Below are 19,770 nucleotides of genomic sequence, written 5' to 3'. Positions count from 1 at the left end.
CGATCAGCGGGAAGCGAGTGAGTTTCGATAGTTTTGTCGCCGGGCTATAAGCGAGTGTGCAAGTGCGACGAGCCATTACTCGCGCCATTCACCTGCGGTCGCTGAGTCCTGTGCAAACCTGCGCGAGCGTTAGGTACACGTGTTCAAGCGAGCGAGCATCGCTGAACGAATATCGCTGAGCGAGTTTATTTTTGAAAGCTCGTCGCTCAGCGACAAAACTAGTAAAGCTAGTCGTCGCCGGCAGTGTGAACAGTCAGAGAGCAACTTTTGATATAGGTATGCATCTCTTTCGTTTACACGGAATGTACATTTATTGTGCGTTTCTTGAGAGAAAAAATCGCCGATAGTTAGTCGTTTTCTCGCCAGCGGTTGGACTACTGCCTTAGATGTCTCTGAAAATAACTAATACGTCAACACCTAATCATTAGATCTCTCCGAAGCAATATACTTCGACTCCCATAACTCCCAAATGATATTATCCTAAAACAACTTTGATCATCTCGTGATTGACAATAACCTGGATATTGGCTATACACTTCAGCCAATCACCTATAGGGGGCGTAACGTACATGATACATCGTAACGTAAGGATAACTTTTATGAACGACAAATTGTGTTTATGCCGTCGTCTGTCGCGATTTACCGCTCGCGCCGCGACTGGTAATCGGAAATATTGCCCTCGAACGAAGTTATTCTGTGTTCTAAATAATAAACGACAGCGGGTATTAGGTATATTTATTTGCCTGTGTGTTTAAACAAAAGCGGAAGTTACCTAGCAACTCATTCGAATAAGTACAAAATGACTTACTTTTTATAAAGATAACACACACAGATACGTATATATACATATCAGTGTGTGTTATAGTTAGTATGCCATGTGGTAAATGTAGAATATTATGTATATTGTAAGTGTTCCTTATTAAATAAATGAATAAAAAATAAAAAGATACAATATATCGAGGACACTGTTATTTCTGCAATACTTTTTATGATTTGCTACACATTATACAAATTCCAAATAGATGTTCGGGACTTAAAGGCAGGTCGCTTCGTAAGTCGCTTTGAAAACATTGTCAAAACCAAGCTCTACGGCGCTTCTAACTTGTACCATACATCTACAACTTCGATTCGTTTCAATGGTATTGTCGATATCACTGGTATAACAAACAAGTTATTGCTTCGCTATTGCCTCTCCTTGCTATGATATTGTTTGTCAATCGGTTTGTGATATGCTTATATTGATTGTGATGAAAATTTATATAAATGATCATCATCATCATCACCATTATCAACCGATAGACGTCCACTGTTGGATATAAGTCTCTTGTAGGGACATTCGCACCCCACGGTCTTGCGCCGCCTGAATCTAGCGGCTCCCTGCGACTCGTTTGATGTCGTCGGTCCACCTAGTGGGAGTATTCCAACGCTGCCAATCGTTTCAGTGCCAGGACATTGGAACTCCAACGTCTATCGGCTTTTCGATCTATGTGCCCTTTTCATCGCCATTTCAGCTTCGCAAACCGTTGAGCTACGTCGGTTACCTACTCTGGTTCTCCAAGGTCAAGAAACTCCAAGCATAGCTCTCTGCATGATCTCATGTAGATGATACTTTCACTAAAATCATACAGTATAAAAAATACAATGAATATCGAAAGTAAACATTACACACACACACACATGCACACACGCTCACACATACTCATAAGCACACACTCACACACGCATACACACACACATACAATCATACACACACTGTTGTAATTTTATTTTATTATTGTATATACCTACATTTATTCTAACTCTATTCTGTTAAAATAGTTTAATTATAATTTTAAGTAATCTCTTTTGGCCTTCTGTTATACCTAGATTTAAATTTAAATAATAATTATGTATTTGCGCTGTTGATTACTTTCAAATAAACAAAATAAAAATAAATAAAAAATCGAACTTATCGATTTGAAACTATCGTTCTCGTAGCATATCGTAGCGCTATCGTAGAACGTTCGTAGCAATTCGTAGTTCTACTGTAGAGTCGGACGAAATTTTGGAAATTTAAAGTTATCGCGCTACTAAATAGCTAAATACATTAGAAAAAGATACCGACATCTTATTTTCTCATCTTAATTTGGATGAGCCTTTGTAAGTATACAATCTATCTATCTATATCAAAATAGTAATTTTGTTTTTTTTTAAGATTCTGATTCGAACCGCTAGGATATAGAACGCCCTTCTGACATCAGTTTTACCCTCTACTTTTAAAATTCTTAGTGACCGTCAAGTCAAAAGTGAATAGGCATCCTATAGGCAAGCCCGCCGATCTTAGGCTCATCATTACTTGCCAGTAGGTCTGATTGTTTTTCAAGGGCCAACAGTTTAACCGATTTTGATGAATACAGAGTTAGATTACATCCCAGGGACGGACATAAGTTACTTTTTATCCTAGAAAATCAAAGACTTTTCACAGGATTTTTAAAACTTAAATCTACGTGAGAAGTCGTGCGCATCATCTAGTAGTAAATATGAAACACCTAGTTCATATTAACAGCCTAAAAACCTCATCACGTAGATTCCTCTTCCAGTGGAGCACACACTTGCATAGGTGTAACAACATCGTTACCACAATCTGCACTAACGATGTCTCACATCTAGACAACACTCAACTCAACTTATATACATAAACTACCCTATATACTGACAAACTACATGCAAAACCATCCACGCAAAAAACACCTTTATACACATCTAAATTTGTTTCAAAATCGCTTGCAAAATATCGCCTTAAATGTCGTTTCTGTGTGGCCTCATAAGTTTCATAATTAAACGAACTATAGACGACGGAATTTTTTAAACGATTCTAACCGTTATTATGGATATTGTTAGGTGCGGTTTTGGCGTAAAATATTCAAAAGCACTAGTCCACTTAGTGGTTTACATAGACTAAAAGAAAAAGATGAATTGAAACGGGTCACTTTAAAAGCATACTGCATAGAACACAAGAAACCGATTTTAAAAAGAAGCTGATTAATCTACTGCCTGTATCCTTACGCCTTGTAGGGTTATGAGCTTGACTTAATAACAGTTCTCGTCGCGTAATAAAGAATTGCGAAAGCGCAGTAGTCGCTTTTTGAAGTATTTAAAGTGCAATAAGAGGGATGCTTCAAACGCAAGCTTGATTTAAATTTCATAGCGAATAAGACAAGTTGCATCAATAACGATTGATTGCTTCGATTTCATTGGTAGAGTTTACGGTATTTTTTTTATAACATTCGGCTAATATCGGCTTTTTATCTAGTGCTTTGGTCTAAAAGTGTGGTGTAAATTGTTCACTTTTCGTTTTGTTTAAATAAAAAAAAAAAAAAAAAAACAATGCGTTTTAGCCAATAGTGAAAGAGTGTCAGCCAATTAGAACACACTGCACCTACAGCGGTATGCCTGCTGTGTACCACTCTTTCTGTGATATATATAGAGCTCCTTCGATCCTGTTCATTTAGTCTTTGGCAGTACATTGCACGGTTGTGATTCCTAATTGGAGTCGCAATGTGTTGACGCCGCGGGCGCCGAGTAAAAAGCAATTTGGTAGAAAATGTGTTTTTTAATTGTACGCGACGTGACGCGGTCTCGTGAGTGCAGTAATGAGGCATTTGTGGCTCTTAAGGCGAACTAGTTTCAGCACGAATTTTGTTTTGGATAAGCAAATTTTCCTTCATGTTTTCATTCAAATTTTTCTTCCTAGCTGATGCCCGCGATTTCGTCCGTGTGGATTTAGGTTTTAAAAAATCCATGGGAACTCTGATTTTTCGGAATAAATTGTAGCCTATGTCACTCTCCAGGCCTTTGACTATAGCCATCCAAAATGAAGTTAATCCGTTGCTCCGCTGCGATGTGATTTAAGGCAAACCCATAAACCAACAAACAAACACACTTTCGCATTTATAATCTGGGTAGTGAGATAGTGATTTAAGGGTAATAATTATAATATGGATACTGATTTTCATCAGATTTTTAAACAATGGAACATGTTAAGAAAAACGATACGAGACTTCCTAAACACGTTAATATAACACACGCATTAATTATTTTTTTATTTTTTTATTTTTTATTTTTATAACAAGCGTAGGTACACCAAATATTTACATTATTTTTTTCTCGCCAAACTGGTGAGCCAGTTTGTTGGCGAGCTGGCGCTCCTTAAAAATAACTAGAATCTACGTATTAAATTGTACTTATGTATGTAAACTTATATTCTAACTCATAAACTTATACTCAGATTAAGGATTGATCGCTGCAGTGAATTGAACGCTTTAGAGATCAATCCTCAATCTGAGGTAACAAACAAAATAAACTAAAATAAAAAACAAATAATAATAATAAATTAAACCGTAAGGGGGTCCCTAAGGAAGTGTTCCTTTAACTTTTTCTTAAGCACCCCCTCACTGACCTTATTCTCTTCCCTTAACCACTCTATGCCGTTGTAAATTTTAGGTACCAAATATTCACTTAACCTTTCACCGTAGTAGTTACAGACTTTGGGTAACATGAATCTTGTCTTCCTATTACTTCTAGCGTTATCCCTAAGCTTCGTGGGGTTTTTAAATTTTTTTGAAAAATAATGTTCTCTAGTTATTAGGTAATCTACTTTATTATGTACAGGCAATATTTTTAGATCTTTAAAAACACATTCATAGTTCCCTTTATACTTTTTTTTCATTACACATTACATTTTACATAATGTAAATTGTTTCAGGTACAGAAAGATTTCTTCGGTCGGATTGTTCCAATCACACAAGCACAGAAACAAGGTAAGAAACGCTTCATAGTTACACATAAAAGTCTATTAAAAGTATATTTATAGTAACATATATCCTAGGGCCCCTTTCGGTTGCCTAAATCTAAAAACTAATGGCAAAATAAATTATCCAATCAGAGCGCGATTGCTATCGTAACATCCAATTATCAAGTTCTACGATCGAAACGACAAAAATATTCAATAGTCGTCCCGAATCAGAGCCTCAATAGCTCAACCGGTATAGGAGTGGACTGAAAACCGAAAGGTCGACGGTTCAAACCCCGCCCGTTGCACTATTGTCGTACCTACTCCTAGCACAAGTCTGACGCTTAATTGGAGAGGAAAGGGGAATATTAGTCATTTAATATGGCTAATATTATTAAAAAAAAAAAAAAAACTCGGACGGAGGCTAAAATATTACCCTCCCAGATCGTATGACATCGAATGAGTGAAATATCGATTTTAGTAAACTACCTTCACTAGGTAAATTAATAATTTTATATAATTTCTGACAATTCAAATCAATTTTTAAAAATAACCTTACACTTATAACCGCGACTTGGGCTACACTTTCAAACCCCTGTTTTATCTCTGCAGGGATTGAATTTTCAAAAATCCTTTCTCAGTGGATGTGATATTCGATCATAATAGCTATCTGCATGCCCAGCCCGATCAGTCCAGTAGTTTGAGCTGTGCTTTGATAGATCAGTCAGCTTTTCTTTTTATATATTTTTAGACTCATGAAAACAAAGTAGAAGTGAAGTGAAACAAAGAAGAATAGAGCCTCAATAGCTCAACCGGTATAGGAGTGGACTGAAAACCGAAAGGTCCCCGCCCGTTGCACTATTGTCGTACCTACTCCTAGCACAAGCTTGACGCTTAATTGGAGAGGAAAGGGGAATATTAGTCATTTAAAAAATGGCTAATATTCTTTAAAAAAAAAAAAGTAATTGAGTCTTATATGATATACTGTTATAGAACATGTAACACAGTAATGCATAGTAGATACAAGCACGTTCACACAAAACAACGACGGCAATATGGCGGAATTTCCACCGTTATCACATAACGTTAATCACACGTCTCGTTACAAGTGGGCCTATTATTTTCAATTAGGCTCGCCGCCCGCGCCTGCAAGGGTTGTTAATATTCATTGCGCGACACCCGCCCGGACTCGAACACCTGATCCCCGCTAATCGCACCCACGATTGTCTACCATTTTGATATTAATTCACTCCCGGGTACCAAATTTTAATAGACGCCGTTGAATTAGCTCGTGTTTGGATAAAGGGTTAGTTTACACTGTATAGTACACTAGCTGAATTTAGTTTATTGCATTTAGTTTTCTAAAAATCCTCTGGGAACTATTCGATTTTCCGGGATAAAAATTAGCATGTGTGTTATATAAATTTCAAATTTCAGCCAAATCGATTCGGTAGTACCCTATAGACCCTATAGGTTTTCTTGACAGACATGACAGGCAGACGTACAGACGGGCAGACAGACAGACATACAAAAAAGTGATCTTATATGGGTTCCGTTTTTCCTTCTGAGGTACGGAACCCTAATAACGGGATGAAATCGCAGGCATTATCTAAGTATTAAATAATAAACCTGATAAATATCTAAACTAAAAATAATTATTAGAGTATCTGCTTCTTTTTTGTTTCATATTGCTAAAAAAGGACGGAACATGAATTTTAACATTTGAAGACTCTAAATTTCAGAGCGCCCTACAAATTACTAAACAATACAACTACTTAAAGTCACGAGGTTTGTCAGCTCTAAATTAAATTTAAAAGTGTCAAACTGTGTCTGTCCTTTTCATATTTCATTAGTAAGTAGTGGATGCGAATACTCTAAAATTTAGTTGTGCTCAGAATCAGTACCAATGTCAGACAGAACCGTAGAATAGTGGAGTCAGCGTGTACCCGATCAGAATGGGAGCAAGTTATAATGAGTTTCTGTAAGCCAATTGTTGTAAAATTGACTTAATGTTTGATTTAGCCGAATATTGCCATTGTGTTCGCTCGGCAATATAAAGGTCTTCGCACGTTGCCATTGATGTACGATAGTAGGTAGGTATGACCTCAGAATAAGGACTATTAGGAGTAGCCCTATTGTGACACTTACTGTTAGAGCGAGATAGCTAAATGCATTTCAGCTCTTATTAGAACGTGACAAAATGATCATGTTTTGTCCTTATCACCGTGGCCACTTTTTTTGTTTGCCAAAATGTATTTGTACGTGAGTATTTGGCAAACAACGTGAAGTGTAGAAGGAATGACATTGCACAAGTAAGAAAAGCTGCTTGAGCGAGAGGGACTGAGGGGGCCACGCTAGTTGCAAATCTGGACATATCTGTGGGTAGGACAGATCTCGAACAAAATGACATCGCTCAAGTGGCCAGGTGTGCACACATATTATACACATCAAGGTTTCTTATTACGAAATGTAGAACAGTGTTTTATATTATCAACAACTCCAGTTTATTATAAACCCTAACACTTGAACATAAAGTTTAATAACGATTGCAAAATATTTGTATTAAGACTTTTGTCATTGACAACAAATTTCAAAAAACAATTGAAAGGGATTTTTTTTAAAGAGGAAAAAAAATCTAAAATAATAATTTGAGTAATTTGAAATAACGTCTTTTATTTTTCGGCACACTTTTGAAGCACTGAATACAAATCTTATAGATACTTTAATCGCTACACATTACACAAACTAGACGCCGACTATTCCGACCCTTACGGTGGAATTTTCTTTTCGAAACAAGTGTACGACGCGTAATGCGTGGTGTATACTTCGTACACTTCTTTCAATTAAAACGTTATATAAATACACCGTAAGGAACACGGTATAAAACTTCTATACTTTAAAAACTGCGCGGCGAGTTGAATCGACATCGAATTGTGTAATGTGCGAAGACCTTAACTCAACTTAATTTCAATTTCGTAATCATTAGCTAAGGCGTAACATTATTTTGAAATCCCATTGGGTATTCTGTACCAAATTACTTTGAATCTACCAGTATAATCGAACTTAAGAAAATACTCATCATTTCATTTGATTTAGAAAAAAATGTTTTGATTACACTATTCTTCCGCGCTAACCCGGGTGCTGGCGAGCGTGGGCGACGTGCGGGGGTGTGCGGGGCGTTCTACCGCCTCATAACCCGATTGCCATCTCAACCTGTCACGGACTATAGGTACCTACACTCGTAGGCAGGCGTATTTGTTGTGGAACGAAAAAGGTTTTTTACAACATGCGAGAAAAAACTAAAAATGTATAAACAAGATACCAAATAAGCAATCGAAACATGTTAGTTTCAATTTATAAAATTATATATAATGAATTTTATATTTCATTTTAAAGAATTCACTTTTTTAATCTGTTCTACAAAATATTCGTAACGCACGAAGCTGTAGCCACCATGATGAATTCCGACTGTGACGTCACATGGATTGTAGTTGTAATGTATTTCACTAAGAAAATGCCATTAATCCGTATGACGTCATGACAGTTCATGAACCTAAACTTTTGTTTAGGGTTTGTTTCCTTTATTGTTATCGCAGTCAGTTTATTATGTGTGGATAAATTTTAATGGCTTGGCAAAGGCGGTGACAAAAAAGTTTGCTTAGTATGCATTTTAGAGAGAGAGAGAGCTTTTATAAAACAACGAAGTTCTGGCACGTGCTGGCTCTTAGACCATTTGATTTACCGACCCTCATCCAGTTTTCACAATCTAACAGTAAGGCATAGGTACTGTATAACAATGTTCAAACATGAATCACGCCCTCCAAAGACAACAAAGCATAAAACCTATTACGGCGTTCGTCGCGGGCGTAGGGCGGGCGGAATATAATCAACTTGTATAATTACCCGGCGCGCGGCGTGTTTGCGCGCGCTAATAGCCGCCATTGTAGCTCACCGACGGCGAACCTATCGCATTATGTAGTCTCGCGTGTGTTTAGGTGTGTTTCGCCTTTAGGGATCCACGAGAATGTGGTAAATCATTAAAATTGTAGCTAACCGTTAAGGTATACAGGCTGTAACCAGAAAGCTGGCAAAAACGAAGACAGGTGATAGTACTGATGATTACTGAGTTAAATTAAAGAGTTCCCACGGGATTTTTAAAAGCCTAAATCCACGCGGACGAAGTCGCGGGCATCATCTAATTAATTATAAATTATAGTGATTCATTGCTCGAAATTTACCAATGTTATCGAAATATGAAAACTCATTCTAAGGTTAGTATTTAGTTCCGCAAACAAACTAGTCTTGGCGCATCATAAAATCTCTTCATACGGAACACTATAGTATCAGAAATCCAGTTTTGTTTGAAGGGCGAGTTTCTTAATAACCTCCCTTTTACAGTGTGAAAGGCCCCGTAACTGGTGTAGCATTTTAATTTAGGTAGGCTTTTATGCGATGGTGAATTAAAGAGTGCAAAGTTGATGAGAAACGCTGTAATGAGGTTCATTCAACGGGGTTTTTGTTAATGCCCTTTGCATTGTTTCAGATTTACCTTTTCTAAAATTCTATCGGTATGAGTGTTTGTACTGAATATATTATATGACTGACTATGATTACAGCTATACAGGGTGTAACCAGAGCGCTAGCAAAAACTAAGCGTTATTGTTATACTATCTAAACACAATCCAATACCAATAACCATTTGCCTCATTTTGTAGTTTTAGTGATTTAGTATTTTTCAAACCCGCAATATATAGCGTGCAAAACTCGGGTCAATGGCCCGCCTACGACGTCACATTGACTCCGAGTGGCCTACTTACGCAACGCAACCACAATTTGAATTTTTTTGTGTGATGTAACCACAAATTCACGGTTTTCAGATGTTTCCCCTAATGTCTTCTATAAGACCTACCTACCTGCCAAATTTCATGATTCTAGGTCAACAGGAAGTATCCTGTAGGTTTTTGACAGACAGACAGACGGACAGACATACAGACGGACAGACATACAGACGGACAGACAGACAGACAACAAAGTGATCCTATAAGGGTTCCGTTTTTCCTTTTGAGGTACGGAACCCTAAAAATTATGTCCTTTTTGTTCCAGACGCAGTGTCGGACGTGATATCATCGAGCAGCGTATTTTACCAGTACAGAGAGGGATTCAACAATGCGGTGCGGCGAAACGTGCGGATGCGTGATTTGTTGTAGACTAAGCTTTAAACTACTTTTTTTATAATTTAAATCAGAAGTATACAAGTTGTGTACAAAAGTGGCGAATTGTTCCTAGGTTCAACACTGCGGTGCGGCGAAACGTGCGGATGCGCCATTTGTTATCTTCTTCTATATATATAAAATTCAAAGTCCTGACTGACTGACTGACATATATATCAGCGCACAGCCTAAACCGCTGGTCCTAAAGACTTGAAATTTGAAGGGTCTATTCTTTGTAAAGTGTAGGTAACCACTAAGAAAGGATTTTTCGAAATTCCACCCTTAAGTGGGTCAAATGGGGGATGGAAGTTTGTATGAAAGTCCGTCATTTTTCAAGTTATTTGCATGAAAATTGGTATTTGGGTTCTCGGTCACAAATGAAGAAATACGTGTTTCAGGATTTTTGGAAAATTCGCCCATGGGTGAAAATTCGCCAATTCGGGTGGTAAAATAGGGGGTGAAAGTTTGTATGGGAAAGTTTTAATTATTGATATTACCTTATTAACTTGAAATTTGGAAAGTAGGTTTTTTCTTGAGGTCAGCTAAGAAACGACTATGAGAAAATCCCCCCCTAAAGGGATGAAATGGGGGTTGGAAGGTTATATGTCAATATGTATATATGTCAATATGTATAATGTCTCGAACTGTTCCTATCGGTTCTATCGTGTTATAAATACTGTGCAGAGTCGATGTTTGGTATTTTTTTTAAATACGCTATTTGAAGTGTGATATTGTATCTAAATATACTTAACACAGGAGTCATAGTTTTTATTTTTATTAACAAAAATTTGTACAGCTAGGTAGATTTTTTATTCAAATCGTTATTGGATCACTTAAGTAAGCCACAGCTGAGCGGATATAGTCCAAAATATTTCGTACTAGTATGATGCCCGCGACTTCGTCCGCGTGGATTTAGGTTTTTTAAAAGCCCGTGGGATCTCTTCAACTTTCCGGGATAAAAAGTACCTAGCGTATGCCCTTCCCCGGGGTATATGCTAACTCTGTACCAAATTTTTCACACTTTCGCACTTATAATATTAGTATTGAAGTATGGATTGTCAGTATTATTTAGTTACTTTAATATAATATAATATGTCTACGATTTCGTCCGCTTATACTCAGTTTTTTTTAAATCCTGTAGGAACCCGTTGATTTTCCGAACTATAAAGTAACCTGTGTCACTCTCTAGGTACTTAATTATAATATTTTTTTTAAATCACGTTGATCCGTTGCTCCGTTGCGACGTGATTGAAGGACAAATTTGTAAGTTTTACGACAGTACATAATATATTAGTAGTATTTGGGTATTTATTAGTAGTATTGTTATGTATAAAAGTCGGTCGACTATATCCGATCTTTATTTAAAAGAAATCTTTGTGTGAAGTGTAAAATACCTACTACATATTTTGTTTAATATATTTATGTCAAAGAAATTAACTGTTTTGATTTATTTGTAGCAATCCTCTCACACCTGTTACTAAACTTTGAAAAGCAGTTTTGAGTTTGAGTTGAAGTTTGAGTCGTAACTCAAACACATCTGCATTAACAGTTAGACTAAGAGCTTAACTGTAAAAGTTAGTACATAAATACATCACAAACAATATTTACGATTGTTCACGTCAAATGTGGTGATAAATGGTGCAACGTTTGAAATATGATTGCTTTTGTCTGCTGAAGTTTCATTACGGAATATTCCATAATCCTTTGTTCTTCGATGGCAAAGAGTTGGAGGAAAAGGAATGTAATAATGAATTATACGTAGGTACCTACATGTAATTATCTACGATTAATTAAAGATATCTTTAATGTTTATTAGGTAACTAGGTGACTACCTCGTTGGTGTAATGGTTAGCATGTTCGACTGCACATGACGAGGTCCTGAGTTCGCCGAGTTCTGTTAGGAGGCTTCGGCCGTAGCTATTTACCACCCTGCCGGCAAAGCCGTGCCGCCAAGCGATTTAGTGTTCCGGTACGATGCCGTGTAGAAACCAAAGGGGTATGGGTTTAATAAAAACCGGCCAAAGTTGCAAGTAGTAACAGTGTGACTCGATGGGAAAAACCGGCCAAGTGCGAGTCAGGCTCGCGCAATGAGGGTTCCGTACTACAGTCGTATTTTTTCGACATTTTGCACGATAATTCAAAAACTATGATGCATAAAAATAAATAAAAATCTGTTTTAGAATGTACAGGTGAAGACCTTTCCTATGATACCCCACTTGATATAGTCACTAACTTCGAAAGTTGAAAATACTAATTATTAGTTCATGACCACAATTATATTTTTTTTGTGATCTATCCCTAAATTCACGGTTTTCAGTTTTTTCCCCAAATGTCAGCTATAAGATCTACCTACCTGCCAAATTTCATGATTCTAGGTCAACGGGAAGTACCCTGTAGGTTTCTTGACAGACAGACAACAAAGTGATCCTATAAGGGTTCCGTTTTTCCTTTTGAGGTACGGAACCCTAATAAAACTATCATACCTTTTCCAGGTTAGCCCGCATCCATCTTAGATTGCATAATCACTTACCACCAGGTGAGATTGCGGTCAAGGGCTTGTATCTGAATAAAATAAAGTAAAACTGCTGTTGAGAGTTTCTCAATATTAGCAAAAATTCAAAAAGCAAAACCGTCCTGTGCCTTATCTATCACTCTCCGGTTGTGTCGGATTTCCGTCCCATCGGGCCATGAGAGTGAGGGTATAGAAAGAGTGCACCCGTGTTTGCACACACAACTAAAAACTGAGCCTCTGGTTTAGTTTAGACTTTAAGAGTGACTGACCGCAGCTACCATTGTCGCCGTCGCGTCGACGACAGCCGTTAGTTTCGCTGTAGGTACCTAATCGTTGCATTCAACGTATATGCTCGAGTAGGTACCTAACATTATTATTAGTTTCTTCTTATAAAATCCATTTTAAACCGGAGGTAGGCTGCGGTTTGTTTATAAGAGTACATTTTTATTTACATAAGTAAATTTGTCGTAAGTCAATCATGTAAGTTATTTACGTGAGTAAAACTTACACGTGAATTTCATGTAGGGTAGGTTAGTAAAAAAATACCAAAGTACATGTACATAATATTTTATTTATAATAATGAAAACAACTATTCACGTGAAGGTATCTATTTATGTAAGAAGCTAGCTACAATTTTATACATCCTTATGTATTTACGGCGCCACAATTCCACACCTTGTGCATAGTGCAGTGGTTTATATACCTCTCTTTCACTCCTATATACATGAATGGCGCCGATACTATATCTACCATATCATAATTATATATTAAAGTTATTAAAACATTTTATTTTTTATTCTATACATATTTCGGTCTATCGCTAGGTATAGGAATGTGATGTTGGATTGATTGAAACATAAGTATAACAAATACCTACTTGGATAGTAGATAACAAAATTTTTTTTCGTAAACAAAACAAAAATTAAGTCCATTTACCTTGACAATATAAATAAATATACTTAATTAATGATTTTAGAAAAAGCAGATGTTTTTTTTTCAAAAAATCTGTCAATTTTTTATCTATAAATCACTGTGGTAGGTACCTACTTATTTAGTTACGTGGGTACAGCAACGTCCAAAATAATATTAAATAGTTGTAAGAGATTATTTTCTAACTTACAACTACAGTTCTATTTTTATTGCGTATCAATTTCAAATACATATAAAAGTTTACTAAAGTAATTCTTTGACTGATTTCTATAAGAAAGATTTATTATTTTACCGTAGCCTTTTGGCACACAATGCATTAATCCTTTCATATGATATTTCCCATATAAATGTAAATAGATTATCGAAAACAGATCGATTTAAAGTAAAAATTACGCTTCCTAAATAAGGTAAAAGCAGTTAATCGAATGTAAAAATAATTAGGTAGAACTATTTTTATCAAAAGTAAAACAGAATCCCACCGATAGGGTGGGAGATTACTAAAGTTTGCAGTCATGTACCAAATCAGAATACCTATGCGTAAAATTAAAATTACTGGTGATTGTATTAATAGTATCTAGTCCATAGAGACCTATACTTAATTATAATACCTATATCTATTTACAATAACGTTCCCTAATTCTACACAAACGAAAAAATATTCACAACAATTTTGGTCGAATACTGATTACGGTGATTTTTTAAAATATTTACAAGAAATTCCTTATACTTATATAATAATAATTTTAACCATAATTTTACGAATACATAACATTAACATTGCGTTTATTATATAGCTAGTAGCTACAGTATGTGGATCTTTGCCTTGTCTTCATATTTTTCAATAGGTAGATATCATAAAAGCAAACAATTCTTTGCTACGTTTCAAGGAAAGGGCTTTTCTTGAAAACCCACCTGTGAAATATGAGCGCTATTGATCGTGATCATAATTCCTAGTCAAATTAATGTAGCAAACGATTGTAAGTTGTAAATTGAAAAATCACTTTCCTTGAAAAATATCGCATGTGAAATGACTGCGAAAAATAATTATTTCACCACATGTATTAAAAGTAGCAATAGCGCCCATCTCTAATCGGAATCCATATGGCTACTGATTCGAGCGATCACAGCAGAATTAGCGCGCGCACGTGTATTTGACTTATAATAAGGTATATAAGTAGGTATTTATTGAAGCGAATGCAAGCGCAATACGGGCAGATAAACGATGGTCTGTAACCGCCCTTACCTTTAAAACTGAAGCCGTGTTTTTACCGATAAAAATTTGCGCTGTTCGTCATTTTTCGCGAAAATTATATTGTACCTATCGAATTGACTTTTCGATTGCGAAGACGATGTGAAGAGGACGATTCAAAGCGGCGCGCGTTCGACACACGCAAATTTTTATTGGTTTTGAAAAGGGTTTAGAATTTAGATGATTTCATTTCTCTGTTTAACGAGCTAAATAATGCTTGATTTGGAAAAAAAGATAAAAATAAGAGTGTATCACAATGAAGTATTACTCGTAGGTAAGTAAAATACAAAGAACAATATCTACAACATTTTAACGTGCTTAGTTATCTAACTATTATAATAGGTACACAAAAAGATTGTCTTATGCATAACATTAGAAATGTATAATGGCAATTGGCATGATGGCATTACAGAATTCACGGTTAAAATGATTTTATATAGATTTAAATAGTTTGAGAGAATTGTAGCTTACTTATGCAGTACTTAGTAACATCCTTAGAATAGGGACATACTAAACATCGCACGGCTGACATTATGAAGAGGTGAAATAACCATAAAACATTAAGCTCTAGTTTCCTAAGACAACTGTGCCGTCAGATAACGGCTGCTGTAGGTATAGCGCCAATGACGTCACTGAAACGCCTGAAACAAAATGGTGGCTTTTCAGACAGTGTTTTTGCTCTCTCCATCATATAACGATGGCTCTCCTAAAATACTGGAGCTCTAACGCGTTCCGGTAGTCTTCGAAGTCACCTTATTTCGCAGGGAGTTAACAGTTTGAGTGACGGGGAAACAACCAACCCATCATCTTTAAAAAAAACGGCTAACTACGTAGCATTATTCTTTACAAACATCAGATTTTGAAAACTCCCATGTTTTTGGCGATAGCTCAAAAACTACTTTTTAGAAAAAAGTCTGCAGCAATATAATGACTGTAATGTTCAGATTATTGATGAAACCTTGAAATACCCAATATAGGTTACACCTATTAATCTAAATGTTTGGGCGTGTCTTGTGACGGTGCGGCAGAGGTGGGCGGCTCGTGCAGCAGCGGCATCGGCAGCGGGGGCAGGTGGAGCGGCAGCGGCAGCAGCGCTCGGGATTGGAAGTTTGCTAACGACTGCAGCAGTGCTGCGGAATGCTCGTGTGCTTTGCGGCGCAGCTCTGCTACGCTGGACGAGCGGGCTTCTTCCTTGGGGCAGCAGGGGCAAGGGGCGCCCCAACCTGCAAAGAAGATTATGATTAAAAACCTATTAACTAGAAAATCTCGTGTCGTTACCTATAATAATATATCCTGTCGTTTCCAGTATATTATAATAAAAAGTCTATAGACAGAGACGTAGTACGATTTTTCGTATAGGTACACCGTACACCCGCATCGTACAATAATTAAAAAATTTAGTTTGTCGAGTAAAAATGACTGACGAAGCTTCGTCGGTAAGTCTTTACTACCGTTCTTTGTTTAAAAATCGGTTAACAACACTAAGTACTTTTTGAGATATGGCCAAAAACATTTGAATTTTGAAAAACGGATTTAAAAAAAAAAATTGCAGTTAACCGTTTAGTTTACCGAAATAATATGACGGCAGTTTACGTGATATAAAATTATTGTGCAAAATATTATTTATATTTAGAGAAATTCATGTGCTATGATTGAAGTTGATTTTATTTTATTTATATCGCCACAAGTGAAAATAATGATTTTATTTCCGCTCATACAAATATAAAAACACGCAATCATTCACATTATGACGTTACAATATGTATGTTGGCAGTGAACGTGCCAAATCTGGCTTCTCTGTATGCTAATGCAGTATGTGCCGCCATTATCTTGTAATCCTTTCATAACATCTATTTTACCATCATCACTCATGTTACGTTGCATGTTTTAGTATATAAAGTGTAGCCGGGTGGTATTTAACTAGGTACTTGTAATATACTTTCGCACTGCCAAGTCATTTTTTATGTATCTATCTATATCTATCTGTATCTAATAAATAATTTATTTATTAGGTACCCTATAAATAAAATTTCGTATTTTGTCTAATTATACCTACCTAGAAAATAAACTTCGGTATACAAGGCAGACACTATTCTTGTCTACTTTTTCGCGAGCTAAGTAAGGTCAATCGTAGATGGTAGGTAGGTACCTATTAAATCTTTTCTCGGCGGTCAAGGAGCAGTTTCGAACTCGAATGACCGATGATTCAAACACCCGAATGCATTATTGTCGTACGTACCCACTCCTAGCACAAGACCAAGAGGAAATAGACATGGGATTTAGTTATGCATAATATGGCTAATATTCTAAAAAAAACTGAGTTACCTTTCAAAGGGAAGAAGGGTTGCGACAGATGGTTGAGATGCTGCGACAAGTGGGAGAGGTGTGGCGGTAGGAACAGCGGCGGCGGCGGCGCGGGCGTCTGGTCGGTGCTGCTCGCCGGCGACGAACGGAAGGCGCCGGTGCTGCAACAAAGAATTGATATTATAGAGACGATTGTAAGGCCTCAACATATTTTCATAACTGGCTGGCTCGCCCCAGTTTCACTCGGGTAGAATTTTTGAAAATCTCTTCTTATTTAGGGGCTACGCTATTGAGAGATTCGCCTCCTATTCGGGAGGTCAGGGGCTCCTCGCACCACTAACCTTTCAGACTTATGTGCGTTTTTAGCAATTAAATATAATTTCCTTTAACGGTGAAGGAAAACATCGTGAGAAACCTGCATGCCTGAGAGTTCTCCATAATGTTCTCAAAGGTTTTAAGACAAAGAAACAAGGTGAAGGTTTTCTACGGGTGGCTTTCTACGAGAAGGAATTTCTACGGGTTCTTTAATCAAAATTAGTAAAATATATTCCCTTTGTTAACTAAATAAACTATGAAACTATGAACCGTTTTTAGGGTTCCGTAGTAAATAAGGAACCCTTATAGTTTCGCCATGTCCGTCCGTCTGTCCGTCCGTCCGTCCTCGGTTAATCTCAGAGACTATTAGTGCTAGAAATCTAATTTGGCATAGGTATAAATGTTAATCACGCCGACAAAGTGGTGAAATAAAGTTTTGATAAATAATTTTTTTTAGGGTAGCTCTCATGTAAGCTACATGTAAAGTGGGGGTGAATTTTTTTTTTCTCGTCTAACCCATATTGTGGAGTGTCGTTGAATTCCCCCCTCTATCAGCCAAATGGTAGTATATAGAAACGTGAAAAAATTCACAGCAGTAGTATATATAATCAATTTTAAAGGAAAACTATCATGGCTAAGTAGGGTTCACAGGTTAAGGAGTTATATCTGTTTTTCGAGGATTGTGACTACGGAACCCTACACCGCACGTGGCCCGCCACTCACTTGGCTGGTTTTATTAATAATTCTTTCGCCAGTAGCAACTTTATCCTGAAGTAACGTAAGATTTAATTATATTATTGTGACGTTGTAAATTTTGAACTACTAATTAGCGTTTCGCTTTTAATTAAAATCTATTTTGTTCAAAGTATGTTGGTGCCACCTAGCATCAAGGTGCAGAACTACGCGTGGGTCGATGTTCAGAGTTCATTCGAGCCACAATAGATGGCGTTTGCTTCGTTGTCAATTGTCGTAAAAATAAAACAAAATAATTAAATAAAACCATAATATCATTTGTTTATTGTTAAGTCATTAACAAAACGGTTCTTATAATATATCCTTAGGTTCCGCAAATATTCAAAAATGAATTGGCTTCATGATCAATCTAACTGAGAGCGGCCACACTCGGGTTGCGTCTGGCAACACCGATTGGTGAGATTTAGAATTTTTCTGGAGTCAACATGTGAAGACGAATTTTTTTCGTTCCAGGAAAATCTCATTCTTTTTCGCCCATGGCTTCGCCTGGGAAAATACAATAGTGATAAATTTAGTCATCCTAACGTATTTCAATGTTTCATCAATTATGGTGAGTGAAAAATCAAGTAATGTGGATTCGACAAAATGGCGGTTTGGTTAGAGAAAATCCTAATTTCATGATTTTCCCTTTCAGTTCCAGTTATGTTACCTTCCCAAATAAATGAGGATAATGGGTTGTGGGGGACTCCTGAAAACCAATGGTGGCCAGGAGTTCAATAGGTGAGTTGTGTTTGATCGGGAAAATTCCACGTGTCGAAATTTTCACACAGCACAAATTATAATCTTGTTTTTCTTTGTTACAGGGTTTCCGTTTTCCGTTTGCGTTTCCGTTTGCGTTTCCGTTTTTAGTTTTCGGTTTTCGTATTTATTTCTTTTGCACATTCACGTTGGCAACTTAATTTCTATGGATAAGACTTGGTGAAAATCTTTGTAAGGAAACATTTCGGTTGTGAAGAATCAAGTTAAATTGAGTTTTGGAGCTTGGCCGATGCCGTCCAGCTACCTTGCAGTCTTCGCACCTACAAGTAAGCAAATGTTTGTATCCTGGAACAGTTTAGTGAACCTTCTTAGTGTATGTGTACAGTAAGAACCCTGTCTTTACTACTGAGCTTTTATTTTGAAACAATTTTATGAATTTTACTGTGTCATTGTCTATTCCATGCCAATGGCATCTTAAATTTAAAACATAGATCTTATGTACTATCTACCTAAGTCATTCTAATGTATCTAAATTAAGTCTTGGCATTAAGCTAGAATAACTAAGCATTATTAGCCATCATTCTGTATTAAGCGACCCCGGTAAAAGTTACATTAAAAACAATTTTGCCTAACATCTAGCAAATTTCATTTATAACACCTCATATGCATTACAAGGGAGTCGACGGCTAGCTTCTATTCTTTACTAGGTAGATAGATCAAGTAAAGTAAATTATTTTTTTCCTCTAATCTTTGTAAGGTGGTAGATTATTCCGTATCCGGGTATATTTCCATTCCGCCCAATTTACCACCCTTACAAATGGCGCCCGAACGTTTTTTTTATATAGTTATTTCAGTATATTTTGAGAAATTTTGTAAATTTTATGAAATGTACTCCGCTGATTGTACAATTTTCTAAGTAGTGACACATTGCAAAGAGCACTAAGCTGTTTTTATGGTTAACTAACTAAATAATAACTAATAGTTAGAAATTTTGTTTGATAGTTTAAGTAATTTTCTGAGTATAGT

General features: G+C 36.6%; 2 protein-coding genes across 2 annotated transcripts in view; one reads left to right on the top strand and one right to left on the bottom strand.

Annotated features, from left to right (window-relative positions):
- cutlet (chromosome transmission fidelity protein 18 homolog) overlaps window positions 1-10,147 on the top strand; it is a 44,375-nt gene extending 34,228 nt beyond the window's left edge. The window contains exons 15-16 of the mRNA XM_034978769.2: window positions 4,745-4,799; window positions 9,875-10,147. Coding sequence (XP_034834660.1) covers window positions 4,745-4,799; window positions 9,875-9,978 — 159 coding nt within the window. The 3' untranslated portion in view covers window positions 9,979-10,147. The remainder of the gene's footprint in view (window positions 1-4,744; window positions 4,800-9,874) is intronic.
- Window positions 10,148-13,044: 2,897 nt separating this feature from the next.
- The window catches only part of LOC117991455 (dorsal root ganglia homeobox protein-like), a 113,835-nt gene continuing 107,109 nt past the window's right edge, over window positions 13,045-19,770 (bottom strand). The window contains exons 9-10 of the mRNA XM_069505100.1: window positions 16,999-17,138; window positions 13,045-15,896 (exon numbers count right to left, since the gene is read on the bottom strand). Coding sequence (XP_069361201.1) covers window positions 15,661-15,896; window positions 16,999-17,138 — 376 coding nt within the window. The 3' untranslated portion in view covers window positions 13,045-15,660. The remainder of the gene's footprint in view (window positions 15,897-16,998; window positions 17,139-19,770) is intronic.

The sequence above is a fragment of the Maniola hyperantus genome, chromosome 19 (assembly GCF_902806685.2).
Source record: "Maniola hyperantus chromosome 19, iAphHyp1.2, whole genome shotgun sequence".
In the NCBI taxonomy this organism is placed as follows: domain Eukaryota; kingdom Metazoa; phylum Arthropoda; class Insecta; order Lepidoptera; family Nymphalidae; genus Maniola; species Maniola hyperantus.
This window is presented reverse-complemented; position numbering and strand designations above follow the sequence as displayed.